The sequence below is a fragment of the Coregonus lavaretus genome, assembly GCF_964263955.1.
Source record: "Coregonus lavaretus genome assembly, chromosome: 8".
Lineage (NCBI taxonomy): Eukaryota > Metazoa > Chordata > Actinopteri > Salmoniformes > Salmonidae > Coregonus > Coregonus lavaretus.
In genome coordinates, this window is record NC_139995.1 from 27,617,871 (window position 1) to 27,636,773 (window position 18,903).

An 18,903-nucleotide genomic window follows, 5' to 3' on the forward strand; every position below is an offset into this window, starting at 1 on the left:
TATTTAGCAAAATAAGTAATGTGTAGTTCCAGTAGTTAGCTACACCGCTACATGGCAAAAAAAAGTAATTAACTACAACAACAAAAATACCAAGATTTGAATTTAGTTCAACTACCAGCTACTGCAAAATGTAGTTAAATTACTAGTTGAACTACACAACTAGCTCTCAGTCTCACATCAGAATAAGATGTTCATCCATGTTTCTCAAACATCAAATTTCGAAGTTGTTGTAAATTTCAAATTTCAAAGTGTTTAAGGTTAAGTTGAGATATTTACTCTGAATTAAGTTGAGATATTTACTCTGAATTTTGAAGATTAGGGTTAAGTTCAGGCATTAACTCTGAAATCTTAAGGTTAGGCATTAACTCCGAATGGTTATGGTAAGGGTTAAGGTTTGGGATAGGCTTAAAACAAAAATAACTTTCTATCGCTGGATTCAAACTTTCAACTTTAGGAATCAGAGGCAGATGCTTACAGCCATCAGCCATCTCCGTCCACAACACCCTAGCAAAATCGAAACCTACTTGAAGGTAACAGCGCTGTTGAGTGGCCGGTTTCCACGTCATCTCCAGACCTCCTCAGACATGGATGGACGTGGAATACAGACTTGTATCACGGGTGACCTGGCTGGAACTACATGTAGTTCACTACTCCCCAACAGTTTGTGTCTCGACTGCAAAATACACAATGCACACAACTGGTGCTGTGGATGCAGCGTTTCGCGTCTACGAGGTGTATTCTAAAACCCAATAAGTGAAATGAGATTTGAACGCCAAACTCTGATGTACCCAGAAATGGCTTATTAAAGGAAAATACCACTCAAAAAACATTATTTTGGTATTTGTCCATTCTGTTATTTATTTTTGTGGTATTCAATTGGTAGTTACAGTCTTGTCTCATCGCTGCAACTCCCATACGGACTCAGGAGAGGCGTAGCGCCATGCGTCCCCCGAAACACGACCCTGCCAAGCCGCACTCCCTGCCCTAACCCGGACAACGCTGGGCCAATTGTGCGTGTAATCAAGCGTCATACTGTGACACTTTCTGTATTTTGATAGTTATACATCTTGAAAACTTGATTGCTGACATGTAAAACATTTGGGGATTGTAGCAGCAGTGGACTAATGAAACAAATACTAAAATACTTTTTACATGGACATTTCTGGTGTGATAATTCGTCGGAACTTGACTGACATTTCCCCACACAAAACCATTCCGGATAGGGTTCTGGACATTGCTGTGATGAACACGAGTTAGGCTACATCATTAGGCCTATTAAACAATGCCCTATTATTATTTGTATTATTCATATTTGTATTAATATTATTAATAATAGTAGCAGTAGCAGTAGGCCTTGTAGTAGTAGTAGTCATGGTAGTATTATACCTTTCAGGCTTACTATTTGTACCATTATCACCATTATTACACCAGTCTAAAATGCAGTGATTTTCAGTGAGGCTTTAAATAGCCTTCTGACCACAGAATATTTGGCATGGGACAGGGTTGAGCAAGACTTTGCCAAGAAGTGTGTGTGTGTGTGTGTGTGTGTGTGTGTGTGTGTGTGTGTGAATGGCTGCGCTATTGCATCCTCCCGGGAGAGCTCTAAAACGGCACAGAATACACAGAGAGAGAGAGAGAGAGAGAGAGAGAGAGAGAGAGAGAGAGAGAGAGGAGAGATACACTATACCTTCATAACGCACTAAACCCGCCTTCATCTCCAAACTCACTCCCATACCTCCCCTCAGCCTTGCGCCGCCCCTCCACTAAAGTCAGCTTTCACCCTCTCTCCCCTCGCAGTGCCATCCACAGAGTTAACGCACAGTGACAGGCTGTGTGTGTGAAATATTGTGTAAAGCGTGTGTTTCTACGTGAATGTGTGTGTGACAACGTGGAGAGAACCAAAGCCCATCGGTTGGAATGGACTACAGCAGCAATAACACCGCAATCGAGGAGCGTCTCGAGAGCACCTGAGGGATTAAAACTCCAACTCGGGAAGAAGTCGTTAAGGTTTTTAGTGCCCCTCTCATTGCGCGCCCGGTGGTGTTAACGCGAAAACAGGAACGAGAGTAAACACGTGAAATAAGAAGGGTCCAATTCAGTTCCAGCTTTCCCGAGTTTGGCGCCGTGACACAGAAAAAACGATTTCAGTGTATTTTTAGCATCCTCTCTTTTCCTATCTCCCCATCTTTTCCTCTCTCTCTGTGTGGAGAGAGAGCAGGAGACGAACGGACCGGGTGACACAGCTGCGAGTCTCACGCCTCTCCGGTTGATCTCTGTGGATGTGTGATGATGGATTAACTGTATTTAACGGGGTCCTACGTATCTCCGGTAATTCACGAGACCACCGCCGCCAACCTCTCGTCCTTCCCCTGGGAGCGCGTAGCAGAGATCCTTGCCATACCTTGTGTGGATTATTTCAACTCTCTTTGGGATCTTTCTCTCCTGGTAGCGTTCGCGATGACCGCGGAATATGTTTTACGGTCCCTGCTGATGCTCTTCCTCGCGCTGCTCTCGGCCAACGCCAGTAACTGGCTGTAAGTGAAGTTTACGGACTCCAACTCTCTCTCTCACCTCTTTGCATCTTCCCCTCTCTGCCGCCATCCACTCTCTGCCCATCTCCTCTCACTCGCCTCCACATCCCATCCCTAAACCTGGCCAGTCTGCACTTTCTCTACTCTCTCCCCTCTTCCCAAAATATCTTCCTCCATCTCTCTTCAAACATCCCAAACCTATTTTTCTCACATTTCACCTGTTCCTGTCATTATCATAAACGCTGCCCCTGTTTCTGTCCTTGTCTCTGTGATCTCTGTCTCTGTGATCTCTGTGTGTCGGTAGGGTCAAAGCTCAATGCCCTGTCGTTGTTAATCCGACCACTCCACTCATCCACTCGACGGTTAGGCTATAGGCAAACAATGTTATACCAATATTATAATTGGTCTTCTGCACCTGTCAGTCAAATAAAAATAATCTCTCACTTTGCCTGTTACCTCGATGAAGTAGCCAGTGTTAGTGCATCTGAGTGTGCAAGGCCCAACTCCATTATAGGCTATTTGTCAGTGTAAAAACACCATTCGTTTTCAGTCTCAGTCCCCTGGGACCTGCAATGTGCAGGGTAGCCTACACCGAGTAAGTGACTAGGGCTAGACTAACTCCACTATGGGCACATTGTACATTATTGCCCGTTTCTCCCTGCTGCACGAGCCTCGCTGTTCGGTCGCAAGTGCGTGCTTGCTCTCAGAGGTGGGAGGTGGTTAGGTGGGTCTGCATACCTCAAGGGAGAGCGAGAGAGAGAGAGCTAAGCAACAAATCTGTGTTTTACTGTCCTTATTTTTTACGTTTAAAAGACCGTGTGACTAGCATTTTTATTTCAATGATTAGTGTTTGTATCGTACAACTGGTGAATATCATGTCGTATATGTTGACAGAAATGGGCTCTGTGGACAGGAGGATAGCCTTATCAAATGATTATGATTATTAGAGTTTATATAGACTAAGCCACGATTCAATCTTGCATTATGCATTGATAAATTGCTAATACATTGATGAGTGCATTTAGTAGCCAAATGCATTACAATGTCTTCAAATTATACATACATTGAACCTGTGTTATTATATTAAACATAGATAGTGGATTATTAATTGTGCTATAGGGTTTGATGGCAGCTCGTGTTTTTGGACTCAAGGTGTGGCGAGAGAGCAGAACGCAACGCGGGCGTGTGCAGGCATGTTCCATGCGTAGCGAAAACCCTCTCTGCTAGTCTGCTAAATATGATTATTCTGTCTGAGGGATCGACCCGGAGCATGTGCACTTCTCCCCCTCAGCCCTGAACCAAGCAGCCTCAACCCCCTCTCCATTCTCCCGGCACCGGTATAGGAGACCTGTCAGCTGGGAGCAGCACAAGTAGACGAGAGGGGAAACAGGTTCTCCGAAAAAATACTGCGGAGGAAAATTCTCTATAGGTCAGATCATGTGAAAATTCACTCAAGATAAGTGTTTTTAAAAAGCCTGTGTATAGGCCTAGCCTATATTGCAAATATTTGTGTAGGTCAAGTACATTTTGAGAGTATATGGACAATATGTTCATTAAATCTATAGATTTTATTAGAGTTTTACAATTCGAAAGTAATCGTCTAATTTTGGCGTCGATATCATGGGCATATAACTTTATGGATCTGTATTCACACAAAGCTATCCATATATATATCTAATGAATGAATCGAATATGATCGCATAGATTATATCGAGCTACTGAGCATAATGCTGGAATTATTATTTTCCAAAGAGTTATATTCGTATCAATGTCTGGTATGCAGGTTCGTTGAATAAGAGCATCGTATTTAGCCATTATTTAACGAAAAACAGATGTTTTCGATAAAATGGTCGATTTAGATTATGTTACCATGTTTTTGTAGTAGACTTCCAGATTCATTTCGTTTTTTGTTAAACTTGTAATGGCTCACCGCATAGGCCTATTTATCTACAAATTGTTTCGGCTGAAGCATAATTTTTTTCTCTTGGTGATTTGAATTATCTTTTAAACACTCGTTTTGTTCTTTGCTGAAATCGAAAAGGCCTGTAGCCACATGCAGATGATAGATCATAGAATGGTCTAATGCAGCTTTTACCAAACTCGGTCCTCGGGACCCCAAGGGGTGCACGTTTTGTTTTTTGCACTAACACTACACAGCTGATTTAAATTATCAAAGCTTGATGATTAGTTGATTATTTGAATCAGCTGTATAGTGCTAGGGCAAAATGCATAATGGTCTAATGCATAATGGTCTAATGCATAACTGGACTAATGTCATCATGATTTCCAAGTAGTGCTTCTGTTTTTAGATATGCTGATTCATTTCATCAAGGGTGACAGCCAATGATTTGCAATATAGGCTATTCTAACATTGTCATTCTATTGAACATTGTCAGCTGATGGAAGATAAACCGAAAAATATTTTTGGATAGGTAGCCTATACCGTAATTGCATGCTTTTTTTGGCTCTTTAAAACAACATAGCACCATGGCAAAAAAATATAAAAATAAATAAAGAGAAAATCAGCTGATTCCAAATTAGTATACATTTTGTTTAGGCTATAATATGCTTGCCAAATCTCATGAATGTTTAAAATGATCTATCGAATTTTGGATAAGCGATGATGCTATTCCCAGTTCGATCAAGCAGTGTTGGGTGAACTATTTGTTTTTGGCCTAAATCATTTTCTTATTGCCTAATATCCCGTGTGAATTTCGGTTTCCCTCTCTAAACCACTCATCGGGTACTGAGCGCTGAGTCATACTCCTAAGGCCTCTCTAGAATCGGGGCTGACTGGCCTGCAGTAGACTACTACTGTTCATTAGTTTGTCCTTCAACACCTTTTCGCCCTCCTCTCCTGCTCTTTCTCCTATCCTATGGCGCGAGCGATTTCCCCGATGCACCTGCGCGCGGCTCGAAGGGGGGGGGGGGGGGGGGGGGGGGATTAGACGCTTCATTAAATAGCCTAACTGACAGAATTCTGGCATTTGTCAAAGGGAAAGCAGGGGTTCGGCCTACATGTGTTTGTTGCTTCAGTTTCATTTATTTACTCAGCATAAACCCCGTGAATTGATTGGCCCTGGGGAGAATATCAGAATCCTCGCCTATTTGTTTTAGATTGCTCATCGCATTTGAAACGTCAAGCCCGTTGAATAATTGTTTTTTAACACCCATACAGTGTTTTCATAGACAATTGCTTGACAGGATCTGCTAGTTTTAAGGAATAGGCCTAGCTACATATTAACTGAGTAAAGGGCATTAGCCTTTGAGGACCAACGTCAGTGATGATTGAACCATGCGGACCATGAACCTGCTAATGTTTTATAAATGTATTTGAAATTATATGCTGTCATAAATAAATATGAGAATATATGGTTGTCTGTTAAAGCTGATATATCGATAGGCCTACTTATACATTCAAAGTAATAAATATTGAACTTAGTCTGTCATGATAAAAAAAATATGTTTTTATTTTACTTTGCACCACCAATATTAGCTCTGTCAAATGACAAAACTGTTCAGGATTCTCTAGCTTGTCTGCCCAGGGTTTCAAATCTGTGAGCAGTGGCAGCTTTGAGCAGTATTGGTGTGTGTGTGTTAAATAGACTATAAGGGCATGGTCAGTGTGTCAGGCAGGCGATAAAGAGATGGCAGCTGTAGAGTAACCAGAGAAAGCAGGGACCTTGGCGTTGCGCTACACTGTGGCGCCTTGCACTGCACACACACACACACACCGCACACAAACCCCCCACACACTGCAAACACAAATATCAGCGGTGACGAAGTGGTGATGAAACTGTAGTCATGTTGTCACATTCATGTCCTCCTGTCAGCATCCTGTCCCCAGACACCCTGCCGCTCACACTACTACACTACGGCTAACACAGGCTAACATAGAGCCCTAATAATACCAGAGGAAAAGCACAACTGCAATGACTAAAAAACAAAGGAGGGAGGAGAAGAGAGAGAGAGAGAGAGAGAGACAGAGAGAGAGAGAAGAAGAAAATGAGAGAGAGAGAGAAAGAGAAGAAGAAAATGAGAGAGAGAGAGAGACAGAGAGAGAGAGAAGGAGAAAATGAGAGAGAGTGAGACAGAGAGAGAAGAAGAAAATGAGAGAGAGAGAGAGAGAGAGAGAGAGAGAGAGAGAAAGACAGAGAGAGAGAGAGAGAGAGAGGGAGAAAGACAGAGAGAGAGAGAGAGAGAGAGGGAGAAAGAGAGAGAGAGAGAGAGAGGGAGAAAGACAGAGAGAGAGAGAGAGAGAGAGAGAGAGAGAGAGAGAGAGAGAGAGAGAGAGAGAGAGAGAGAGAGAGAAGAGGAGGGACAATAATAGAAAAGGAAATGGCGAAAGGTGGATGTCTGATGAAACACACACAGTGGTCTTGACCTGTTGGGACCAGAGGATTAACGCACCAGGTGGGAGGTGGCTTGTATTGCCTCTTCTCTCTCTCTCTGTGTGTGTGTGTGTGTGTGTTTGTGTCAAAATGCGTGTGTAAGTGAGTTTTTGAGTGTATTTTAATGTGTTGTCTGGTGCCTGCTCTGCTGCTGTCTCCACTAGAGCTCATTTCACCCTAAAAATAACAGACTGCCAACACCATGACCCCATCGATAACACATACACATACACGCAAGCACACACACACACACACACACACACACACACACACATTAGCAACTAGCTCTCGCAGTCTCACGTCAGAATTAGACATTCATCCATGTTTCTCAAAAATCAAATTTCGAAGTTCTTTCAAATGTCAAATTTCAAAGTGTTTAAGGTTAAGTTCAGGTATTAACTCCGAAATGTTAAGGTTAGGCATTGACTCCGAATGGTTAAGGTAAGCGTTAAGGTTTGGGATAAGCTTAAAACTATAACTGGATTTGAACTTGCAACCTTTGGAATCAGAGGCAGATGCAGATGCTTGCGCCCCTTGGCCATTGCCATCCACAATGCCCAAGCAAAACTGAAACCTACTCGAAGGTAAGAGCGCTCACTGTTGCCCCTAGTGGCCGGTTTCCACATAATCTCCAGACGTCCTCAGACATGGATGGACGTCGAATACTGACTTGTATCATGGGTGACCTGGCTGCACATTAGACCACCAAACCCCAGCCCTCATTAGCAATTAGTGTAATTCTTGCCCTCTTTTGCATGCTTTCTTTCTTCGTCTCTCTTTCTACGCGTGTACGTGTCTGTCTGTCTGTATGTCTGTCTGTCTGTCTGTGTGCTTGTCTGTGCTTGCGTACTTGCTTGTGTGTGCCTGTATGCATCATGCATCATACAGATTTGCAGTAAGGGGCTAGCTTGGCACATGGTGTGTATGGTAAAATGCATGAGAGCTATTTTAAGCATGATTGGTCACAAATTTAGATAGGGACTTAAACAATAGACTGTCGCCACCCTCCTGCTCGCTCTGTATGGTTTAAGTAAGAGGATCGTGGATCTCAACATGCATCCAATGCTGAACTAGAATAGAGTTCTGTCTTCCGGGAGAAGAATAGAATAGAACAAATGACTCCTAAGTCATAAATTGCCGATTCTGTCAAAGACAAACTCCAATTTGGACAAACAAAAATAATGCAGTGATTAGGGACGGATAAAAATGTACAGAATCGTTACCTGGGGGAGGGTCATGCTTTTTCAATTTCAGTCAATGGGAGGGTTTAGTATTTTTTAAATCTAGTCCAGGGGAGGGTCATGTAATTTGTAATTGATGAAATTTCAATATTTCACAGTGTTTTAGAATTAGTTGATTATTATGCTATATATAGATGTGTGCCCGATGCCGCCCCTCATCTCTGATTTTCCGCTGGGCGTGCAATATCAATTGCTACTATAGGCTATTTAGTGTGGTCTCAAAAAAATTATCCATAGCTACGAAGTGCATGCTCAGAGAAGCACAGAGCAAAGTTATATTTCTAAGATAGCTGATAGGATTGTATAAATAAAACTAGGCTGCAATACACACTGCAATTGATATTCCAACCCTGAGCCCCAACCTGCTCTGCTCTTGCTGATCTTAAACGTTTTTGTGTGCTGCTTAACCAATGGCTGTGCTGTGTGGGGCTACAGTAGCATTTCAGGAGAAGAGTCAAAGGTTTATTCTGAAAACAATTTTTGATTAGGCCTAATCTTGCACGTGGACTAGCCTATAGCCTATGTTCTTTTCAGTTTGAGAAGGAGAGCGCGAAGATGAGAAGGAGGACCGGAGGTCAACTTCGATAGCTTGCTTCTACTATAAGCCTGCCCATGATGTATTTATCAGAGTTATTGACCTCACAATAAGACAGATTCGAATAACTTACATTGTGGTGCTGAAACTTGAAGGAGCAGCCGTGCCACAATCAATCGGAAATGGACAGCTTATGGTGCTGAAAGTAGGCAAATTAGAGTAGGCATAACTCATTTCAACAGTCTTCATTTTAATTAGACTTTACTAACAACAAGGGGGCTTTGTGTTGGAGCCTATTTCTTCCTATTTAAGAAATAAGAGGTAGGCCTACCTGTTTGACAGACAACATTAGGCTATAGGATGCTATATCCATAGATTTGTCAATCAATTCCTCCACCCACCATGCACTCTTTAAATAGTCTACCTCCGTGTCAATGAAAGACTGTTAAGTTAAAGGAAAACTCCACCTCAAAACTATCTTTTGGTATTTGTTTCATTAGTCCATTGCTGATATACAGTGCATTCGGAAAGTATTCAGACCCCTTGACTTTCTCCACATTTTGTTATGTTACAGCCTTATTCTAAGATGGATGAAATTGTGTGTTTTTTTCCATCATCAATCTACACACAATACCCCACAATGACAAAGCAAAACCAGGATTTTTGATTTTTTGGATTTTTGTTCCAAATGTATAAAAAAAAAATATATCACATTTACATAAGTATTCAGACCCTTTACTCAGTACTTTGTTAAAGCATCTTTGGCAGCGATTACAGCCTTGAGTCTTCTTGGGTATGACGCTACAAGCTTAGCACACCTGTATTTGGGGAGTTTCTCCCATTCTTCTCTGCAGATCCTCTCAAGCTCTGTCAGGTTGGATGGGGAGCATTGCTGCACAGCTATTTTCAGGTCTCTCCAGAGATGTTTGATCCGGTTCATGTCTGGGCTCTGGCTGGGCCACTTAAGGACATCCCAGAGACTTGTCCCAAAGCCATTCCTGTGTTGTCTTGGCTGTGTGCTTAGGGTCGTTGTCCTGTTGGAAGGTGAACCTTCGCCCCAGTCTGAGGTCCTGAGCGCTCTGGAGCAGGTTTTCATCAAGGGTATCGCTGTACTTTGCTCCGTTCATCTTTCCCTCGATCCTGACAAGTCTCCCAGTCCCTGCCGCTGAAAAACATCCCCACAGCATGATGCTTACACCACCATGCTTCACCGTAGGGATGGTGCCAGGTTTCCGCCAGACGTGATGCTTGGCATTCAGGCCAAAGAGTTCAATCTTGGTTTCATCAGACCAGAGAATCTTGTTTCTCATGGTCTGAGAGTCTTTAAGTGACTTTTGGCAAACTCCAAGCGGGCTTTCATGTGCCTTTTACCGAGGAGTGGCTTCCGTCTTGCTACTCTAGCATGAAGGCCTGATTGGTGGAGTGCTGCAGAGATGGTTGTCCTTCCGGAATGTTCTCCCATCTCCACAGAGGAACTCTGGAGCTCTGTCAGCGTGACCATCGGGTTCTTGGTCACCTCCCTGACCAAGGCCCTTCTCCCCCGATTGCTCAGTTTGGCCGGGCGGCCAGCTCTAGAAAGAGTCTTGGTGATTCCAAACTTCTTCCATGTAAGAATGATGGAGGCCACTGTGTTCTTGGGGACCTTCAATGCTGCAGAAATGTATTGGTACACTTCCCCAGATCTGTGCCTCAACACAATCCTGTCTCGGAGCTCTACGGGCAAGTCCTTCAAGTTCAGGCTTGGCTTTTGCTCTGACATACACTGTCAACTGTGGGACCTTATATAGACAGGTGTGTGCCTTTCCAAATCATGTCCAATCAGTTGAATTCACCACAGGTGGACTCCAATCAAGTTGTAGAAACATCTCAAGGATGATCAATGGAAACAGAATGCGCCTGAACTCAATTTCGAGTCTCATAGTGAAGGGTCTGAATACTTATGTAAATAAGGTATTTCTGTTTTGCATTTTTAAGAAATTGGCAAAAGTTTCTAAAAAACTGTTTTCGCTTTGTCATTATGGGGTATTGTGTGTAGATTGATGAGGACCTTTTTTTATTTCATCAATTTTAGAAGAAGGCTGTAACGTAACAAAATTTGGAAAAAGTCAAGAGGTCTGAATACTTTCCGAAGGCACTGTAGTCCCAAAAAGTTTTGCATGTCAGGAGTCAAGTTTTCAAGAAATCTGGCCCGTTTGATGCATTTTGCATTTTATGATGCAAACGCATCATATGATGCAAAATGCATAATACGGGCCAGATTTCTGTATTTTGAAAGTTACGTATCTAGAAAACTTGATTGCTGACATGCAAAACATTTTAGGACTATATCAACAATGGACTAATGAAACAAACACCAAAAGATAGCTTTTGAGTGGAGTTTTCCTTTAAAACCAAGACTCGAATTGAGGGGGTATGAGAGGGTATACTATAGGCCTACCTTTTATTAAAGAAATTGGCAAAAAGCACAGACCTACCCCTTGTTAGCTTAAGATTTTGGAGAAAATAAAACGGATAAAATTATATAAATTGGTCTAGGCTATAACAGCGCTTTGGTCCGTGATGCTTTATGCTAGAAACAAGCTGTAAAATACCCGGGAAAGACGTGACTGATGCATATGGGGTTATCATTGTTTAGTTTCTTTGACATTCAGAGGCCTGCTTTGCTTGGGAAGTAATCTAATTATGTCACTATCAATTGATTAAGCTTTTCACTTTCTGTACAATAGAAGATGTTTAAACCCAGACAGCTTTTAGCGAAACACTTGTGACCTTCTCTCGTTGGGTTAAGCCACGGTAGAAGAGTAGCCAGCAGTGAAAGCTTACATTTTTCTGCGTCAGTAGGCCTACTCTGTCTGGGGTGGAAAGGTAGGCCTAACTTTTGAAAGTACCATGCTCAGATTCCTAATGGCGTCTCAGATTTAATTATTTGGGACAGTTTCATTGCAAAAAAACACACTGACTTGGCATTGGATAAATATGATAAGATGAACACAGGCCTATCGCTCTGTCCATTCTTAGCCTGTAATTTCAGTAATTTGTGTGGTATTTAAAAAATATTCCGCTAATATGTAAAATGACGTATAATTGCATGAAATGTTTATAAAAGGCAATTTTTTCTCGGACCTGCAAATAGGATGATAGATTCATGCAATACTTTTACTATAAAAGAGATCTTTCTACGCCTATTCTTGACCATGGTGGTCTGTGATCCCACAACCTTCTGGCCCGCAGCCTTGTGCACTATAAAAATTCCCGCGTTGACATGTAATGCTTACTGGACTAATAACTATTTCTAAAACTGCATATCTAAGACTCTGGTCTGTCCAAGAAGTGAGGGTAAATGGCAGACATGTTCTCTGATATCCACTTTGTTTTAATTATTATTTTGGGTATAGGGGAGGGTCACTTTTTGTTTTAAGCGTTCAGGGAGGGTTTAGGTAAAATATATTTTGCTAAAGGGAGGGCCATCTATTTTCATTTCAGAGAGGTCCGATTTTCTCCATGTAACCCTTATTATAAATATCTTCACTACCTCATCTGTACCCCACACATACAGTTATATGTAAGGTCCCTCAGTTGAGCAGTGAATTTCAAACACAGATTCAACCACAAAGACCAGGGAGGTTTTCCAATGCCTCGCAAAAAGGGCACCTATTGATAGATAGGTTAAAAAAAATTCAATAAGCAGACATTGAATATCTCTTTGAGCATGGTGAAGTTATTAATTACACTTTGGATGTTGTATCAATACACCCAGTCACTACAAAAATACAGGCGTCCTTCTTAACTCAGAGTTGAATAGCTGTCATAGGAGAAAACTGAGGATGGATCAACAACAACATTGTAGTAACTCCACAATACTAACCTAATTGACAGAGTGAAAAGAAGGAAGCCTGTACATAATACAAAATATTCCAAAACATGCATCCTGTTTACAACAAGGCACTAAAGTAATACTGCAAAAAATGTGGCAAAGCAATTCACTTTTTGTCCTGAATACAAAGTGTTATAATAATAATATAATAATATGCCATTTAGCAGACGCTTTTATCCAAAGCGACTTACAGTCATGTGTGCATACATTTTTACGTATGGGTGGTCCCGGGGACAAATCCAATACAACAAATTGCTGAGTACCACTCTCCATATTTTCAAGCATAGTGGTGGCTGCATAATGTTATGGGTATGCTTGTAATCATTAAGGAGTTTTTCAGGACAAAAAATAAACAGAATGGAGCTAAGTACAGGCAAAACTCATAGAGGAAAACCTGGTTCAGTCTGCTTTCGACCAGACACTGGGAGATTAATTCACTTTTCAGCAGTACAATAACCTAAACCACAAGGCCAAATCTACACTGGAGTTGGTTACCAAGAAGACAGTGAATGTTCCTGAGTGGCCGAGTTACGTTGACGACGAGGTTGTCATCCTGGCACCACACTGCCAGGTCTCTGACCTTCTCCCTATAGGCTGCCTCATCATTGTTGGTGTTCAGGCCTACTACCATCGTGTCATCGGCAAACTTAATGACGGTGTTGGAGTCGTGTGCGGCCACGATGTCGTCGGGGAAACAGGGAGTTCACCCACGACTGAGCACGCACCCCTGAGGGAACCCTGTGTTGAGGGTCAGCATGGCAGATGTGTTGTTGACTACCCTCAAGTCCAGGATCCAGTTGCAGAGGGAGATGTTCAGTCCCAGGGTTCTTAGCTTAGTGGTGAGCTTGGAGGCACTATGGTGTTGAACACTGAGCAGTAGTCAATGAACAGCATTCTCACGTAGGTGTTCCTTTTGGGGCGGTATGCAAATTGGAGTTGGTCTAGGGTTTATGTAATGATGGTGTTGATGTCAACCATTACAAACCTTTCAAAACACTTCATGGCTACAGATGTAAGTGCTACGGGGCGGTAGTCATTTAGACAGGTTACCTTGGCATTCTTGGACACAGGGACTATTGTGGTTTGCTTGAAACATGTAGGTATTACAGACTGGGTCAGAGAGAGGTTGAAGATGTCAGTAAAGACACTTGCCAGCTGGTCAGAGCATGCCTCTGCCAGGACACTGCAAGACAATAACCCAAGCACACATCAAAATCCACAAAGAAATGGTTAATTCGCCACAAAATCAACATTTTGCAATGACCGTCTCAGTCTCCAGACTCGAAACCCGTTAAGGATATCAAGGATCTGGAAGGATTCTGTATGGAGGAATGGTCTAAGATCCCTCCCAATGTGTTGCCCAATTCATAAAACATTTTAGAAAACGGCTCAGTGCCGTTATCCTCGCAAGATGAGCTATTAAAATGTCCTGAAAAAGGAGTGTCAATAATTAGAGAAAATAAGTTATTAGTTGTTAAACAAAATACACTGCTAAAAAAATTAAGGGAACACTAAAATAACACATCCTAGATCTGAATGAATGAAATAATCTTATTAAATACTTTTTTCTTTACATAGTTGAATGTGCTGACAACAAAATCACACAAAAATTATCAATGGAAATCAAATTTATCAACCCATGGAGGTCTGGATTTGGAGTCACCCTCAAAATTAATGTGGAAAACCACACAACAGGCTGATCCAACTTTAATGTAATGTCCTTAAAACAAGTCAAAATGAGGCTCAGTAGTGTGTGTGGCCTCCACGTGCCCGTATGACCTCCCTACAACGCCTGGGCATGCTCCTGATGAGGTGGCGGATGGTCTCCTGAGGGATCTCCTCCCAGACCTGGACTAAAGCATCCGCCAACTCCTGGACAGTCTGTGGTGCAACGTGGCGTTGGTGGATGGAGCGAGACATGATGTCCCAGATGTGCATCAATGCCTTCCTCTTGCAGGAACAGCTGACACACTCCAGCCACATGAGGTCTAGCATTGTCTTGCATTAGGAGGAACCAAGGGCCAACCGCACCAGCATATGGTCTCACAAGGGGTCTGAGGATCTCATCTCGGTACCTAATGGCAGTCAGGCTACCTCTGGCGAGCACATGGAGTGCTGTGCAGCCCCCCAAAGAAATGCCACCCCACACCATGACTGACCCACCGCCAAACCGGTCATGCTGGAGGATGTTGCAGGCAGCAGAACATTCTCCACGGCATCTCCAGACTCTGTCACGTCTGTCACATGTGCTCAGTGTGAACCTGCTTTCATCTGTGAAGAGCACAGGGCGCCAGTGGCGAATTTGCCAATGTTGGTGTTCTCTGGCAAATGCCAAACGTCCTGCACGGTGTTGGGCTGTAAGCACAACCCCCACCTGTGGACGTCGGGCCCTCTTACCACCCTCATGGAGTCTGTTTCTGACCGTTTGAGCAGACACATGCACATTTGTGGCCTGCTGGAGATCATTTTGCAGGGCTCTGGCAGTGCTCCTCCTGCTCCTCCTTGCACAAAGGCGGAGGTAGCGGTCCTGCTGCTGGGTTGTTGCCCTCCTACAGCCTCCTCCACGTCTCCTGATGTACTGGCCTGTCTCCTGGTAGCGCCTCCATGCTCTGGACACTACGCTGACAGACACAGCAAACCTTCTTGCCACAGCTCGCATTGATGTGCCATCCTGGATGTGCTGCACTACCTGAGCCACTTGTGTGGGTTGTAGACTCCGTCTCATGCTACCACTAGAGTGAAAGCACCGCCAGCATTCAAAAGTGACTAAAACATCAGCCAGGAAGCATAGGAACTGAGAAGTGTCTGTGGTCACCACCTGCAAAACCTGTCCTTTATTGAGGGTGTCTTGCTAATTGCCTATAATTTCCACCTGTTGTCTATTCCATTTGCACAACAGCATGTGAAATGTATTGTCAATCAGTGTTGCTTCCTAAGTGGACAGTTTGATTTCACAGAAGTGTGATTGACTTGGAGTTACATTGTGTTGTTTAAGTGTTCCCTTTATTTTTTTGAGCAGTGTATATTTCTCTGAGCAATTGTATTAGTATAAAATAATATCATTTCCCCATTTTTCCCCCACGTAATATACCTCAGTATTTGAATTATTTATTTGATACAGTCATTTTTGCTCATCTATATCAAGGGTGTCAATAATTCCGGACCCCACTGTACACAATTTCCCTGCTCTACAGGGGCCATAATGGGGTCTGGGTTTAGCTTGAGTCAGACTGTGTATACAAACATCAGCAGCTGAGAGTGAAGGCCAGGGTTCAGGTGTTAGGGTTAGAGTTCACTTGTAGGGTCAGTCTGAGTGAGTGTTGCTGTTTGTTGGTTTGACCCGACTACTGGGCTGAGACAGTTTATGTTCTGACTGGAAGAACTTCCTCTTTCCTCTCTCTCCTCCTCTGTCTCACTCCTCATTCCTCCACCTCCTCTCGCCTCTCTTCTTTTCCTCCTCCTTATCTCCTCTCCTCAGCTCAGCCCGTCTCCTTTGCATCTATCCAACTATCTCCTCTCCCTCTTTTCTCTCCCTCCCCCCCTCTTTCTCCTCTCCTCCCTCTACTAACCTCCTCATCCACCTTGTCTTCCTCTTCCCTTTCCATATTCTTTATACACTTCTCCAGCAACAATCAGCTTGGATCACAAACTAAGTTACCATTTTAAAGTTCAAAGAAATACTGTGTCAATATGAGAGCAACATAAGCAAAGCAGACACATTAATATGACGTGAGCAAAGATTAGTAAATTGTAACCAATTAGATTTCAATCAAAATAAACAATAAAGTTCATATATAATCCTAACCAAAGTCTCAATGTCCAATGTTAATAAGGAAGTCACAATCCAATCCAAGAACAGTTCAAGATAAATAGTCAAAGCAAGAATGGGCAATCCCCCTTCAAAATGAATATATAGCTGCAAAAAAGTAAACGGTAAACAGCATCACACTCCTATCTCCTTCTCCTCCTCCTCTTTCATTTCCTTTACATTTTCCTCCTCATCTGCATCATATTGCTGAGATTGTTATCATGGTAATTTCAATTACTCTTGAAATATGTCCTTGCTGTATATTTAATTTGTACAGTATTGTAATATACTGTAGCCACAACAGCTGCACAGATTCCCATAGACTCCTATGGAGTACATCTCAATAGTCTAAATTTACACTGATCTGATAACAAAAGAAAAGTGAAACCAACATGAAAGAAGCCAACCAGAACCAGTTCTTTAATTTCACTGCAAATGGAAGAAAGGAGATTAGGAGAAAGAAACACACACTATTGAGACGCACCCATTTTCTCTACTGACAATCAGGCTCTAAATTACTGCTTGTCAAATGTATCTTTGCCCCTTTCTGTAAAATGTTGACATAGTTTTCTGATGTAACACATTTGCTTTCGAGTGCAGACCGTGAGTTTGTTTTTGTCAGAGTCCTTTAAGAACATTGCCTGGAAGGCACTAACATGGCTGCCATGAAATTATGTGATGTTGTCTATGTCTAAGAGCAGCCTAAGCTTCTTGCTTGAAACCTGAAAGGATCAACTTTTTCTGTCTGGCTGTTGATGGTCTGGGCCTTGGGCTGTGCCTCAGGGGAGACTCCTGAGAGGAGACTGAGATCAGGCTGCCCTCTGCAGGCCAAACTGGGTACTGCAGCTGTGTTTGCTGATCTGACTCCAGTCCAGCAGAGGTTATCCAAGGTCATCATATCATACTAGCTCAGAAAGTGGTGGTACAGAGTCATCCATGCTGCTGGTATATACATGGGGCTTGGAGTTTCTCTAGACAAGAATAATCATTTATTGTCCGTTTTCTTTTCCGATCATGGAAATGCATATTAACTCAACCCACGAAAAACACACACACACACACACACACACAGAGGTTGGTAGCCAGCCATGGTGCAGCACCGTAGGTACTAATGATTTGCTCTATTTTATATGGCCATATATCTAGGTGAGGGGTTCATCAATGTGCTGGGGCATACCACATCATGCAGGAATCCAAAGATTGCAATCTGGGACTGGTAATCTCTACAGACCCCTCACTGCTGTTTGTGTGTGTTTGAGTATGTGCGCGTGCCTTGCCACAAACCTTTCCACTTACTTTCCCAATCATGCTTCCGGAATGTCTGTGGTTGTCCTGTTGGCTGGCTAAACTTTGTCCTCCACTAGCTGTGTGGTCAGAAAAAAAACATTTTACTTACATTACATGCACCGTGAAGCAATGATAAGTTACTATAGGATAAAACTATAGCTGAATATTGCAGTGAACACAGATAAACAGCATCTGTTACTATGTATTAATTTCTGTGAGGAGCTCCCTAAGCTCCTATATATACCTCCACCTGTTTACCTCTCCTGTGTACTCAGCAGAGGAAAGGTAAGCAGTGCAAGTTTAATCAACTGATATAAATACCCTGGGAGAAACAGAGACAGAGAGAGGTGTCTGTAAGAGTGTGTGAGGGCTGGTCTCTGTGACGTCCTCCTCTGTGTAAGTAGAGATACATCTGGGGTTTGATCTGTCCTCAGAGGAAGGGGTAGTTGATACAGCCAGAGCTCAGATACAGACCTATCTACCTCAGATATGGTGTACAGCGTGGCATCTTTAGAGCATCAGACTTGTTTAGCCAGGGGGGCTTTCTCTCTCCTATCTATCTCTCAGTCTCCACTTCACCCTCACCACCCTTCCTCTACAGACCAGATAACCTCTCTTTCTCTCTTTTTCTCTCTCTCTCTCTCTCTCTCTCTCTCTCTCTCTCTCTCTCTCTCTCTCTCTCTCTCTCTCTCTCTCTCTCTCTCTCTCTCTCTCTCTCTCTCTCTCTCTCTCTCTCTCTCTCTCTCTCTCTCTCTCTCTCTCTCTCAATGTAGAACTGCAGTGGTTAATGTCTGTCTCTGTTTCTGTTTCTGCGGTAGGGCTGTAGTGGAGTGGTTGCATGATAAGTTGCGTTGGGCTAAGCCTGTTGGAGCCAGCAGTGTTGTAAGGGCTGCGATGCGCAATGCAACACAAACACACAGTAGCCAGGTGGAATGCACCCATGAACCCTCTGACTATACCTCTCAGAGAGAGAGAGAGCGTGAGAGAGGGGGTAAGAGAGAGGGGGTAAGAGAGAGAGAATTAGCACAGGAGGGAGAGCAATAAATATTGGGAATTTAAAATACATGAAATAAAGAAATTAGTGGAGGTAGAGAAGGAGAGAGAGAGAGAGAGAGAGAGAGAGACAGAGAGAGACAGAGAGAGAGAGAGAGAGAGATAGAGAGTGAGAGAGAGTGAGAGAGAAAGAGGGGGAGAGAGAGAGATGGTGTGAGTGTGGGGGAGAGAGAGGAAGAAGAA

At 43.0% G+C, this 18,903-nt stretch overlaps 1 protein-coding gene across 1 annotated transcript in view; it reads left to right on the top strand.

Moving 5' to 3' along the window:
- Positions 1-2,457: 2,457 nt before the first annotated feature.
- wnt4 (wingless-type MMTV integration site family, member 4) overlaps positions 2,458-18,903 on the top strand; it is a gene marked incomplete at both ends in the record, with an annotated part of 36,165 nt that continues 19,719 nt past the window's right edge. The window contains one exon of the mRNA XM_084167237.1: positions 2,458-2,534. Within this exon, the coding sequence (XP_084023363.1) occupies positions 2,458-2,534 (77 nt within the window). The remainder of the gene's footprint in view (positions 2,535-18,903) is intronic.